Below are 14243 nucleotides of genomic sequence, written 5' to 3' on the forward strand. Positions count from 1 at the left end.
TAGCTAGTCTATGTATCTGGGCTTCAGTCTCCCCATCTGTAGGGGAGAGGTGATTGGATTAGATCAAGGCTTCATGTGGATGGCATGGTGTATATATTGTGAATATTGTGTATCTCTGGCTTTCATGGGCTTTTCCAGGAGCTGCTGACCCTGTCCTAGTGTGGTCTGCGGTCCCTTCTTTCGTTGGTGGCCTGGACTTGGATCAGCTCAGGCTGTTGGAGAAAGACTGGGGTGATGCAGAGAGCCAGGAGCCTTCTGCAGAGGGGTCGGGCCTAGTTCCTGTTCCCATTCCTGGGACTTTATCCTCAGAACACCCTGCCCTGATGTGACTCAGTTGGTTCTTCCCCTAAATGAAGGATTACAGAGACGAGAGACTGTTCTGGAGCATTCTGGCAAAGTGCTCCAGTTTAATAGGAAGAAAGAAAAATGGCAGCATGTTTTCCCAGGTTATTTTTAATGCTTTTCAGTTCAGCAAACATTTATTGTGAGCTAAGTGCAAGGCAGTATGGGGGAATCAGCTACATAACACCTCCACTCTGCTCTCTGGGGTGCCAAGTTTTGGGTACGAAACTTGCTCGTAAAATTCCTCCCTGTATCCTCCAGGACAGCACGGTTTACCTCGTCCGGTCCCACAGAGATTTGTGGGATTGGTAGGGATTCTTCTCTCCATTTTACAGATGAGGAAATTAAGTCTCAGTGAAGTCTTGCCCAAAGCCACACAGTTCCTAAGTGGTAAAGCCTGGAACCAAACCACATTTTCTGACTACTTCTCATGCACCCAAACACTCATAAGCAAAACCTTCTGCCATAGGATATTCCCCAGGGGTGTAGCCGAGGCCCGTTTCTACTGGGAAACATTGGGTGAGCAGAGTCCTGAGTAAAGCTCCTTTTTTCCTCTAAGGAAAGACAAGAGAAATCTCAGGCTTATGGTCAGGTCTTGGGTCTTACCCCCTTTGCTGTGGTCCAAACAATTCTGACTTCCACTGCTTGTGAAACCCATCACCCTGCCACCAGTTAGGTGCAGAATGTCGCATGGGTGTGCACGAGTGTGTGTGACAGACAGCGCCTTCTCCCCACCCCTTTCTCACTCCACCACTTCCTTTCCTTCCCTTCCACAAATGCCGTTACCACCACCTGGCATCCTAGCTGTTCCCCAGAAGGACCAAGCATGCTCCCTGCTCAGGGTCTTTGCCCTGGCTGTTCCCTCTGCCCTCTTCACTTGGCTTCAAGTCCCCACTGAAAGCTCAGCTTGGATCGGCCTTCCGTGGTACGCTTTGTAAGGTCCTCTCTCGTCATGATCTCTGTTCTTTCCCCTTTTTCCCTTTGTAGCATTTATATATGTTGTATATAGACATATACACTTATTGGCTTATCTCACTCTTCCACTAGATTGTAAACCCGTGGGCTAGGCAGCCAGTTTTGGTCTCTGCTGTTTGGTCACTGCCTAGCACAGGTGCCCAGCATCTGAAAGATCCTCCGTTGATATTGTTGAATGAGTACATCGGGCCTGTGGCCTAGACACATAATGCTTCTTTAAAGAGGAAAGAATCAATCATAGCGTTTTAAGAGGTGAAAAGACCCGAGGCTCATCTCTTATGCAGGACTTCATCATACAATATTATTAATTCATTTAATAATTGTTCAGTGCTGTTTATGTGTACGGTTCTTTGCAGACAGTCACTGAGCAGTCTCCAATGTGTATGCTTACTGGGACAGGGGGATCACTGATTTTCTTAGAACGGCCCATTCTTTTGTGGGACAGCTGTAAAGATGTAAACACCCTCTTATGTTTTACGTTGGGCCGAAAACTACCTATTTGTAATTCCTGCACACTGATCTTAGCTCTTGAGCTGCTGGAGAACACAGAATAAATGTAATTCTATTTGCATACGACTCTCCTTCAAATAGTTGGAGAGAGAGAGCTATCATGAGTCTCCGCCGCCTCTGGCCTAAACATTACTAGTTCCTTCCATTGTTCTTCTAGTGGCACGGTTTTCAGAAGCCTTCCCACCCTTGTCACCTTCTTCAGGTTTGTTCTGCTTCAGGTGTTGGAGTTTCTGGTTTGGTCCCGTCACAGCAGTGTTCTGGGACGGCCTTGTCTGTGTTGGCCACCTTGGCGGGGACCTCCTTTATGAGCTTCTGATGAAGACTAAAATCTCTAGGCTCTTTTTTTTATACATCGTCTCTATTTGTCTAGCCCCTCCCTGACTCTTCAAGAATCATGAAGGTTTTTGTTTTGTTTTCGTTTTTAGCATTTTAAGATTAAAGCAGCTGTAAATCTGTGAACAGCAATGAATTCAACCTGTACTATATTTTAAAAAACAGTAAATATAGGTAAAGTTCTATCACCAAGATCTAAGTGAAGAGGGTGGAACTATGGAAGTAAAGAAAAACCCGCAGAGCCTTTAACTTTCTCCTTTCTGCTCTCTTTTTGACTGCCTGTGTCCTTTTCCCAGTGTCCATCTGTCCCCCCCGCCCTCCATGTTCCACCCCTCTCCCCTCCTTCCAGCAGCCCCTCGCCTCCCCTTCCTTCCTTGCTCTCATTCCATTGCCTCCTGTTTTCCCCCTTCTAGCTAGTAGCATATGGAACTAACATTACTCCTTAGGATTTCCTGCACTTCCATCACCAATACTTTTACCATAAGCACTTAATTTCCAGACTAAGGCAAGCTGCACATGTCACATTTCTCTAAGGGAGAAAGAGATTAAATTCCTCCTTATGTGTGACCCTTGGCTAATTTGTTTTGCGGTCTTGGATAGAAAAAACTTTCAGTCCCCAGCTTTAGGTTCTTTTGCATGATTGGTTCCCTTTTCTGCCCAAATCAGTGGTTTCCGATTGGTGGTTGGACACGAGGGCTTCAGTGCCACGGTGTTTGCTCGGCTTCTGTCATTGCCAATGTGGCTGTCATTTTGGTAGAGGTGGCAGGGAAGGAGGCCAAGGTCGAGGGTTTCTTCTCTGAGGCCACTTAGCCCTCCCTGGCCTCTTCTGCCCTGCCAGCCCTCCCAGCATGCATGGAGAGGAGAGGCAGGCAGGGGTGGGGGTGGGGAGGGCAGGGTTCAGGCCTGGGGCTCTTTTCCTAACAGCTGTTTTCTTTCTCCTACTCCTCTTGCTTTCAAGGAGTTCACCATGGAGAGGCCTGTGACTTTGGGGTGTGGGCCCTAAGTTAAGAGGATTAAGAAATGGCCCAAAGTTTGGTTCCATAAAGGTCTAACTGTGTGACCTTGGGTGAGTCATGGTGTTGGTTTCCACCTGGCTTTGTTAGTTGCCTGAGGAGCTGGACTGGATCCAGTGGTTCCCTAGAGGTGCGATGAGGGATTCTTTAGTTCTCTGAAGCGCTTTTCTAAAGCCGACTGGAAATTTGGCAGGGGCCCATACGAGGGCTGTGGGAAGTGTCTCAGCCCGAGTCTGAAGGCATGGTGTCTTCTTAGATGGGCTGTGCTGTTCGCCTGGGCTGGGTAGGGGCTATGAACTGCTGGCCTGTGGATCTCTGTGTGGTGAAGCTGAGGAAGTGAATTAACTTCTGTTTTGCAGACCATTCTTCCACTTGGTCCCTGGCGAGTGGGTAGCTGTCACCATCCACACCAGACCCACGGCAGAGACCCTGGGCTGTGTCCTCTTTTCAGACCCTGCTGACTCGAGGACTCTGGTGGGATTTCCACAAATGGTCCCAGCCCAGCTGGGCTCAAATCCCTGAAATTGATTTCAGGGACCCAAATCAGCCATATCAGGGCAGCTGGGACAGGGGGCCCAGGAAGCCATTTTTGTATCGTTTTGTTGATTTGCCCAAGAGTGGAGTTAGTGGAGTGCTTTGCTTCCAAAAGTGAGTAAGGGGTCAGAGCCATTGCCCTCCCCCGCTCCATCCTTTCCTCTTGAGTGACCTGGTCCAGTTTGACCACTTAGCCAGCCCCTCTGGGCAGGGCACCAGCAGGGGACACCAAGACCTCAGACCATAGCAAGCCTGTGTTTGGAGGGGAGACCACAGGACGAAAGACTGCCAGGCATCCTGTGACCGAGCCACGGTTCTCTGAGGGCCCTGGTAGGTGAACAGGGACGGTTTCCAGGGGGTGGGGTCCAGTTGTCTGTGGATTCAATGAGGTGATGCCTGGGGAAGCACTTCGTAAACTGTAACGTAGGGAAGAAATGCCAGGTGGTGTCATTGTGTTTGCTGCCAATCAGGGAGGCTGGCAGAGGGGTGAGGCAGGGACAAACTTGAAAAGAGGCACAGGGTTTTAGTCAGGGGACATTGATGGTCGGGGGGCTGGGAATTCTCCCCTGGATTTGGCACTTGACTCCTGTGGCCATTACAGGCTTTTGGACAAGGAGTGATGGGCCATGACGTGACATGATCAAAACAGCATTTTGGGAAGGTTGCCCAGGGTGTACCCCTTCTGCTCTCTGGGCCTTCCTCTTCACTCTCCTCAGGGCTCTTCTGTTGCATGGGGCCAGTGCTGTGGCTCTTGGATCATCATGGATGGTGTGGTTTTTTATGAACCACAGGATTGCACAGCAGGCAGTAGGACCCCATGTGTTGAGATACCTGCTCCAAGCTGTCCTGTAAGGTGGCAGGCATCAGATGGGGCGATGCCAGACTCCCACATTTGGAACCCCAAACCTTGAGCCCTGGGGGCTGTTTTTATGATCCCGGTGTGTTTTAAGAGACTACATGATTGATTTTCGCATTTCAGTAATTATCTGGGATAATTGCCCGGAGGCCCAGATTTCCTTTTTGGCATCCCTCAACGTGATGAATCCTGGGCTCCTCTGGCCCATAAAATCTCCCACCTCCTTTTGGGGAACAATGATTGAGTTTGGATATGGGGCAGGACTAAAAGTGGGTGGACCCACAGAATTTTGAAACTAGAAGGGATTTCGTGTCTGTCTGTCCAGTGTGCGGATTCGGGGACCGTAGAAGCCCAGAGAGTGTGGATGTGACTCCCCCCGGGACACATCACAAGTTAGTGGCAAAGTGGGCCCAGAGTCCAGGTCATCAGACTGCCTGACGAGCATCCTTTGCACCAAACCTCCGTGCTTCTTGTCCCTCCTCCTTCTGGTCACCATTCAAACACTGCCTGCTGGGACTGCGCCTTCACTGGGCTCCGCTTCCAACTCCTGCTTCTCACACCTTCCAGTACCCGCTGAAGGTAGCAAGGGACAGCCACTTAGAAGATGCAGCCTGCTAGATTTTCGCTTGATCATGTCATTCACCAGTTCCAAAACCCTCATCTCTCCCTGTCCCCACTGCACTGTCACCCCCACCACACACACACGGTAAAGTCAGACCCAGCTTGACTCCTCCCCATTTCCTTTCCCGCAGACCGCAGACAGCCTTCCGGGCCTATTTTCTCCGGCTCTGGGAATTGTTCACCTGCTGTTAAGTCAGGCAGGGCTAGGGCAGGGCTGAGCAATCAGGGAAGGCTTCCTGCAGGAGATGGAACTGACAAGTCCTTGAAGTGGAGTAGAATCTAGACTGGCTGGAAGGGAGGAGTGAGGTTCAAGGGGAGGAAAGCAAAGGCATAACATTTGCTTTCCAGCTCTGCCAGGCTTCACTAGCTAAACAGGTCCATCTGATAAGCCCAAAGCCCAGGTCCTATACCAATTGCGCCAGTCCTGGGGTTACTGCCCTGAGTCTGTTCTTCTGGCCGGAGAAGCATCTGCAGTGGCACCAGCTCCTCTGTCTTTGGCGAGGCAGAAACCAAGTCCTCCCCATGCTTGGGGCAGGAGGTAGGAAGCCGGTTCCAGGCCGCGAGGGAGCCAGTCACAGGGTTTATGTTAATGCGGGCCCTCCCCCAGCCGGCGCTTAGCCTATTACCCAGGCCCTGCCGACAGCTTAATTACCGCCGCAGCGAGCCTCGGCCTGCCTTCCATGGTTCCCTAAAATAATAAGGATGGCGTCACCGACTTCCCGCGCCATGTGCTCCCACCCGTGCCTTCAGAGCTCTATTGTAGGAAACAAACAAAATCCAGAGACCCAGATGCTTTTTTCTTAGAGAGATTTTTTGTTTGTTTGTTTTAAAGTAAGGTGGGACCCTGCCCGTTAGTTAAGATTTTAAAAGATCTTTAAGAGGTATGGAGACCTGAGTCTTAGCTACCACTGAGGCTGCAGAACAGCCTCCTATTAGCAGAAACACGAAAGCTACGTGGTTGATTCCCCAGTCTTCCACTGGGGACTGTGATTTCCGATCAGAGCAGTGGCGTGGTGTGTGGTGTGGCAGGAGAATCACCCAGCTTGGGGTTCCTGGGCTCTTGGCCAACTCTGGACCTTGCTTCTTGCTCTAGAAAAAGAGAGCTAAACTAGACCAGCATTTTGCAAACTGGGGGTCACATTTTTTTAAAAAATTATTCTTTAACCTAATAGAAAAGAGTAATTGTAACAGGGTAAGTTTTGTTTCAGTGTGTATGCCTATACACACACAAAAACATATGTGTGCTGAGCCAAGGTGTTAATGTATTTTTTACTGTGGGTTGTGGTCAGAAAGCCACTGACCTAGATGATCCTGAAGGCCTTTCTAAGCTTTCGAAGTGTCCAACTTTTCCCCCAGAGCCTGACTTTTCCCCCGTGGAACCCGACTGATTTTTGCAGGTTTTGCCACACTGACTGTTAAGCAGAACTAGAGATTTTAGGGACAGAACCACAAGTGTCTATCACTGCTATCGAGCACCTCTGAGAAGAAGCCCATTTCCCCTCAGCCTCGGTGTCTCAAACAGTTGGTCTTCGAGCTAGAAATGGGATCTGCAACAGGGGATGGTGGCCCATTTAAAAGCTGACCTATTTAAAACCCATGAGCACCAAAAAAACACGGGGTCAATCTGATTTAAGTCTTCTGTTGGAAGGCTGGGACCTGAAAACTTAAATTGGTCAGGGACTGACAAGGTTGAAACCAAAGCTACAAATATTTATTACATTCTTGTTTGGTGAAAGAAAAGAAGATCAGGCTTCGAGTTCAGTGGGAAAAACTAAACAAAACAAGGTGTAGGTATAAAATCCAGCAGGGGCTGTCTTCTGGGCACACCATCTTAGCTCTCCAGAGCGTGGAGAGGCTTCTGTTCCATGAAGAAGCCCTGCGGGCAGCAGGGGTGACACAGAGCTGCGGGCCTGCCTTGATTCCCATTCTTGTGCCTTGACTCAATCCACAGGCCGTGGATTGAGGAATAGGCAGGTGGCTTTTTCCAAGCTGGGGATGCTCTAAGTGCATTATTTCATCTAATCCAACCCTAAGTGGTGGGCACTGTTGTCATTGGAGGAAACAAGCTCAGGAGAGGTGAGATGATGAGCTTGCAGTGGGGAATTTGAACTTGAGCCAGGTGCGTCCAACTCCAGAGCCTGCCTTCTGTCCACCTCTCCACATTGCCTCAGGAAGTGCTGGAAAAATAAAGAGCAGTGCCCTCTCGAGCTTCCTTCTCTCTGCTTCTGGCCTTCAGAGGGCTCTGCTTTAGGCCCAAGCTGTCCATTTAAATCAGGGCCAACTTCATGGGCATGTGACCTGTGTGGTCACACAGGCTCCATGCTTAGAAGGTCCCTCCCTGCTCTTGGGTTTAATGCGCTCCTGTCACTGTCTGGGAATTCTTAACAATTTTTGAGCAAGGGGTCTCCCATTTTCATTTTGCACTGGGCCCTGCAAATTATCTGGCCAACCCTGGCTTTGCTATAGCGCATCCCCTTTCTTGGTCTTTCTGGGTCCCTCCTGCCTGTCCTTAGTGTGCCCATCCTCTGGGGGTGGAGGCATGTGAAGCACGCACCCTGTTCCCAGCCTCGGGCCTGCTACCTGGCACAGTGGACTATAGTTGTTTACCAGGGGTCTGTCTCCTCCTAGCCCGCCACCACACCTCTTGCTGTCAGGGACCCCAGCTGTGGCTCTCCGTCACCTCCGTGTCCCCTCAGCTGCTCAGGTGGACAGTGTCACAGGAGCTTGCTGGGTGGAGAGAGGGGTTTCTTACGGGCAAGAGACCTGAGTGCAGACCACTGGGTCGGGTCAAGAGGAGGGTGCACCATTGACCTACCTCCTCTTGGGGCTTATGCTTACCTGGGGGGACACAAAACACACGAGAACACGTTGTTATTGTTTATAATAAGGGAGGGCTTGTGTATCGGACTGCTTGCACTGTGTCACGATGCTTTGTCTCCCTCTGTATGCCCCAGCACCTAGTGCTGTGGCTGGCACGATAAACAGGAACATTTGTTAAGCAGTTGCTCTGGTGTCCGCTCCCTGCTAGGCTGATTACGGAGAAGGACAGTTCCTGACCTCTAGGAGGATCGGATGCTTAATACACGATTAAATGATTCATGCGGCAGCTGCCCTCGGTGCCCCGGGATGCTCAGAGCTGGGTGCAGAAGGCTTCCTGGGGAGGCGGGCTTAACTAGATCTGTAGGCGAGTGTGAGAGGTGGGCAGGGGGCGATGAGATTGGAGGAAGTGGGGAGAGGTCGAGAGTGGAGGGCCTCCTTGGGTCAGTTTAGGACCTTGAATTTTTTCCCAGAGGCGGCGGGAAGCCAGGAATGTTTTCTAGGCCAGAGTTTGCACTTTATAGGTTAAACAGATATCATCCTCCCCTTTCTTCGAGGCAGAGCCTGAGACCTCAGGGATCGAGTCAGAGTCATTCAGCCAGCCAGGCCTTGGCCTCTGGGTGGGGGCCTATTCCCAGTAGTCCAGCATTCCCACTGTTACATGGACCCCATTTGGAAGCAGAAGCAGACTTAGAGTGACTTAGATGACCGTGACCAGGACTACAGTTGCCGGCAGTAGACAGGAATGGTCAAATTTGAGAGATCTGTAAAGACAAGATTTCACAGTTTTGAAACAAGCAACGGGTTGTTCCTTAGAGTAATAATGTGTTTGTGTTTATCACGGACGGTTCAGCTCCCCTTGGTGAGAAATGACTGCTGCGTCCTTGCTTTGGGGACAAGTTTTTCAGGAAATGCCGGAACCGCGCAGTCTGATTTCTTGGGAACCTTCAGTGCCTCCCCACTAATATCTCTGGGGGGCATGGGGGTGGGCGCTGAGTATGAATATGCAGACACTTCTTGGGTGTTAACACTGGAAGAATGAAGCAAAGGATCCTGTGGAGGGTTTTTGGGGTGATTGAAAAGTTCCCGATACAAGCAGAGTAATTCCAGTTTTGGGTTCTGGAGAGAGTAACCGCATTTGGATATTTTTAAACGGCCAGTGGAGTTGGGAGAGAGTCTAAACCCAAAGTACAAATTTTCAGTTTAATTTTAACTTTGCACTTAGCTCACACCCATGGTTTGGCGGGGAGAATGGGCCTCACTTTTTTTTTTTTTCTTTTTTAAGCAGAATACACCCTGGATGTAAAAGGGATGTTCTCTTCACATGGAAGGGTTTGCAGCGGCAGCAGCAGCGAGCAGAGATGGGAGGAAGTGGGCTGTAATTGCAGCAGGATTTCAAAGTCAGTTTAAGGAAGGTTGGGGTGGGTTGGACGTTTTGAAACACGTTAGCCTGCCCTGGAGCTGTAAGAAAGCGTGGCCCTGTGTGGAAGCAAGTGGAATCGGGTGGACGGAATACCTTCCACAGGTCAGCTCTTGGGCTGGAGTTTTTGTTTTTTCCTGTTTGGTGCATTACAGACACTTCACGGGCTGCTTACTTGCCATCCCTGATGTGACTCATCACCCCACAGAGAGGCAGTGGGTTTCCCCCGATGTGGTTTGGCCTCTCTGGTGTAAGCCTCAGCCCACCCCTCCCCTCTTTGATCTCTCCCCAAACTGTGCTGAAACCCCGCCAGGAAGGAAATGCAGAAACCATGGGGATCCCGGAGGCCCCACAGACCTGGAGCAGCCACCTGGCCTTCCAGACACCACAGGCTTTCCCTCCCGAGTGATGGGAAGCAGCCTGTTTCTCCTTGGGGAAGAGCGGGGTCTCAGGCCCCCGGGCCCCTCTCCAGATCCTCCCCCACTGACTGCAGTGTCATTGGAACGGGAGCTGGGTTAAGTTTTGTGCTTTGGTTACCGAGGAAGTGTAACCAGGGTGGGGACCGCTGGGAGTGGCCCCCACCCGGCTGGTGGAACAGTTAGAAGAGGGGCCGAAGGGGGTTTAGTTGCCGTCAGGGTAGCTTGTAGGATCAGTTGGGGGTCTGCAAGAGCCTGTGCCCTGCACTTGGGAATAGCAGGGAAACCCTCCTTATCTTGTGGCAACACTGACCATCGGGGTCCATTAGATACCCTCCTGTGCCCATTCCTGGGGCTTTAGGATCTGTGGTTCAGATGTGGCTGTAAAATGGGAGAATACCCCCAGGAACACCCCGTGGAGCGATTGTGAGGATTAAATGAGACAGTGCCTGTGAAGAGGGTGCCTGCTAAGGGCTCTGGAAAGAGCCCATGATTGTTGTTAATAAAAGCACTAGTAGTGGTGGCTTGCGTATTGTCCCCGAGAGGAATGGCCACCGGTCTGGGCATGGTGCTGGGAGCTGGGACTGGAACCTTGGGTCTGTCTGTAGGATTCCCAGGCAGCATTGTGCCTCTCGGGGACAGAGGCCGACTTCCAGGACGAATTCCCTTGACTCCACAGCACCGCCTCCCCCTGTTACTGAGGCCTCCTCCTTGGCTGATGGCTGTAAGAGGAGAAGCCCTTGACCCATCTAGAAAAACCACATGTCTGAAACCTTTGAGGGTGGACTGGAGACCCTTCTCATATTTGTCTTTCTTTGGTGGAGCTTAAAGAATTCCCAGGGCCTTCCAAGGAAAGGAGTGACTGGAGGAGCCACTCCAGTGGCTGTGTGACCCCAGCAGTAACCGCAAACGAAGGGGAGGTGACTCTCCCTCCCCCAGGAAAGTTGATCTCCCTCCACTGCTCCCCTAAGGCCTGGTTTCCTGGCTCTACACTGATTTCCTGCCCTAGGGCAGAAGGCCTCATGGGATTTATTCCCAGGCACACTTGCAGTGACCTTGAGAAAGGTGGCTTGACCTGGACATCCCCTCCCCTGGGGACTGAGAGAGTGGGAAAGAACTTAACTTCCCCCATCCCAGATCCAAGGGAAAGGTGGGCCCTGGCGCTGGTGCTTGAGCCGAGAGCTTGCTAGCTCTGGGTGAGAGCTGCCTCGCCTGGCTTTGCCCCTCCTGGCAAATTGCTGCTGTCCTAGACTGAGCAGGCTCTCTCTCTCCACCAGGGAAGAAGAAGGCAGGGCAACTACAGGGTGCTGTGGCCCAGACATGCCCCGAGCTCTCCTGGTCTGACCACTGGCAAGGGTGGACTGAGGAGGGGCACAGCAGCCTGCTGTGGATTCTGTTGCCCCATGTTGGCCCGGTGATGCCCGAGTAGGAGGACCACTGAGACAGACAGTCATCCTGGGCCCTGCAGGAAGAAGCTGGGCGAATGGGCCTGCTGAGAGGCAGGGAGCAGCCCTGGACAGGGACTGCTTAGAATAGGCCTGTCTGCTTATCTAGGAGGAGAAAAGGCTGCTCCCTGCCTCTCAGCAGGGAATGACAATGCAGGGCTGCTATGGAGAAGGACGGGCCTGTACCGAGTGACCCATGGGTGAGAAATCCGAACCTGTGGGTGGAAGTCCCAGGGAGGCATCATATCCAGGTGACGTCAGTACATGTTTCCTGGAGGCTGCAGGGAGGGGGCACGTGGAGATGCTGTGTCAAGCACCAGGTGCAGCCAGGAGGGATCACCTTTAAGGTGCCTGCCAGCCCTGGAAGGCCAGGGAGCAGCCCCCTATCAGCTCAGGACAGGAGTGGATAACTCTGGGCATCTGTCTGGAGGGCCAGGCACCCTGGTGTCCCTTGCTGACTCCCCTGGGTCATTTCAGGCCTGAGACCTGAGGACTCTTCCTCAGCCTGTGTCCCTACCATCTGCGCTGGAACCTGCAGCCAGGTCTGCCTTTTAACAACACAATGAGACAGTATCTCTTTATCAGTTCTTTCTATCTCATTTGAAATAAGGATATAGGGCCCAAATTTTCGGTAAGAAGAGAAGAGAGGGGAATCAAAGAACTCTAATAGGGCGAAACCACCTCCAGGGAGTTGGGGGGGCAGGCAGGGCCACAGAGGTGCCTCCAAAGACTAACTGTTGGACTTTGCCAACCTCAGCATTTCTATATGGGTCCATCCTGGGTTTGTGGATATCCATTCTCTCCTTCCACATCTACTCTCAGGACCCTGAAGAGCAAAGTCTAGAGCCATGATATTCCATATGGTAATTTACATGTGTCTCTTTACACTTATGTTGATTAAAACTAAATAAAATTTGGGACTTCCCTGGCGGTCCAGTGGTTAAGACTCTGCGCTTCCACTGGATTGACCCCTGGTTGGGGAACTAAGATCCCACATGCTGTGCGGTGTGGCCAAAAAAAAAAAAACTAAATAAAATTTAAAATTTAGTTCCTCAGTCTCACCTCAGCGGCCACATGTGGCTAGTGGCTCTTCTCATAGATGGGTTTCCATCGTCACAGGAAGTTCTGTTGGTTCTGGTGGACAGCGTTGGTCTAGAGGATGGAGAGTTGGAGGGGTCCCTGGTCTGTGACCTTTACAGTGGGGCCAAGTGGTGAATGCCAGGCCAGATGGGCAGGCTCTGACCGTGGTGGCAGGGGCAGGTACGAGTGCAAGCAGATGGGTGCGTCCTGGGACCCGTCCACAGACACATGGAGGTGAAAGGCCCGTGGGGGCTGAGGAGGCGAAGTCGTAGGTAGCTGGCCTCAGTAAGACGGTCAGGCTGGAGCCGTGGTGGGTGCTGGGAGAGGGGCTCTGATGGAATGGCAAGGCCCAGAGGTTGCCAACAGTGTTATGGCTGGTACAGTGGAGAGCTGGGGGCTGAGGTGTGGCGGTAGGGTTGGAACGAGACACCGCCCCCAGCCTTGCCGACAGCAGCAGGGCTTATTGGGTTTGTCTTCTCCGGTCCAGCCGAGGCTCCTGTCCGGAGGGGCCCCCTGGTTCTGCAGCTCCGTTCACCGCAGCGCTCCCCTCGATCCCCCCAGCATTGGTAAAGGCAGAAAGGTCAGGGTGGGCGCTGGTGCTGCGATGCTTCCTGGTCTGCCTCCTGTCCTCCCCCTACGCCGGCCTCAGCCCCGATTCCTCGCCCAGTTGGTTCACGCCCTCCTTCCCTTTCCAGGTGAAAGAGCTTGTCCTGGACAACTGTCGGTCAAATGAAGGCAAAATCGAAGGCCTCACAGATGAATTTGAAGAACTGGAGTTCTTGAGTACAATCAACGTAGGCCTCACCTCAGTCGCAAACTTACCAAAGTTAAACAAACTTAAGAAGGTAAATAGAGCGGAGGAGCGTGTGTGCTTGGGAGGCCGGGCTGGGGAGGAGGAAGGGGTCATTTTTCCACATTGAGGGAGCGTAACTGAAGGGGAGGCCAGGTGCGAGCCCCAGCACGCCCGCCAGTTCCTGAGCCAACTCCCTTCCTGGCCTGTCGAAGGGGAGCCGGCCGCCTGAGCCCAGAGCCTTCATTTTAAAAGCCGTTTCTGCTTTTTCTCTCCCTGCCTCTTTAGCTTGAACTAAGCGATAACAGAATCTCAGGGGGCCTGGAAGTATTGGCAGAAAAGTGTCCGAACCTCACGCATCTAAATTTAAGTGGCAACAAAATTAAAGACCTCAGCACAATAGAGCCACTGGTGAGTCACTGGGGGCCTCCTGTCTCCACTGGGGTGGGAGGGGTTGATATCAGGGAATACTACTTTTGCATTTGTATAACATGCTTTTTTGTTTTTACTCTAATTGTGTGCCATGAGGTAGAGTCGGGGGTCCTACTTCTGCTTCGTCCGTAGAGAAACTGAGGCCTAGAGAAGTTAAAGAGCTTGACCAGGGTCGCACAGTTAGAATGGGCATCAGGGTGAAGGATGCTGTAGGACCCAGGTCTCAATTTCTGGTCTAGTGCTTTTCCTCTTACAGTTTCTGCTCAGCTTTGGAAACCTGAGCTGTCATTTCTTTAGGCTTAGAGCATGGCTTGTGCCCTTCACTGGGGAGAGAGGAGCCATCCAGGAATTAAGCTGACCCTGGAGGTGGTCACCTGCTTTCTCCTTGGGTCACTGGCCAGAGGCTAGCACCTCTGAACCGTGGGAGGTGGGTCGGTCCTGACACAGGCCCCCTGGGATGACAGAGAGCTGTGTGGCATGGGAGCCCCATGCAGGCCTTCCTCTGGGGGGCATAGAGAAGAGGGACCCTGGTCACCAGTCTTGGGTGTGATGGTGACCAGGGACTCGGAGATCTGGGCCGCATTTCCTCCTCTGCTGGTCCACATAGAGCTGAGCATACCCCAAACTTCACGATTCACTAGCCAGAAAGGGGCAGGTCA

The 14243-nt window shown here is 52.0% G+C and overlaps 1 protein-coding gene across 1 annotated transcript in view; it reads left to right on the forward strand.

Moving 5' to 3' along the window:
- The window catches only part of ANP32A (acidic nuclear phosphoprotein 32 family member A), a 38237-nt gene that overhangs the window by 18047 nt on the left and 5947 nt on the right, over nucleotides 1-14243 (forward strand). The window contains exons 2-3 of the mRNA XM_061180143.1: nucleotides 13058-13207; nucleotides 13441-13563. Coding sequence (XP_061036126.1) covers nucleotides 13058-13207; nucleotides 13441-13563 — 273 coding nt within the window. The remainder of the gene's footprint in view (nucleotides 1-13057; nucleotides 13208-13440; nucleotides 13564-14243) is intronic.

This window comes from Eubalaena glacialis, chromosome 2, assembly GCF_028564815.1.
Source record: "Eubalaena glacialis isolate mEubGla1 chromosome 2, mEubGla1.1.hap2.+ XY, whole genome shotgun sequence".
Lineage (NCBI taxonomy): Eukaryota > Metazoa > Chordata > Mammalia > Artiodactyla > Balaenidae > Eubalaena > Eubalaena glacialis.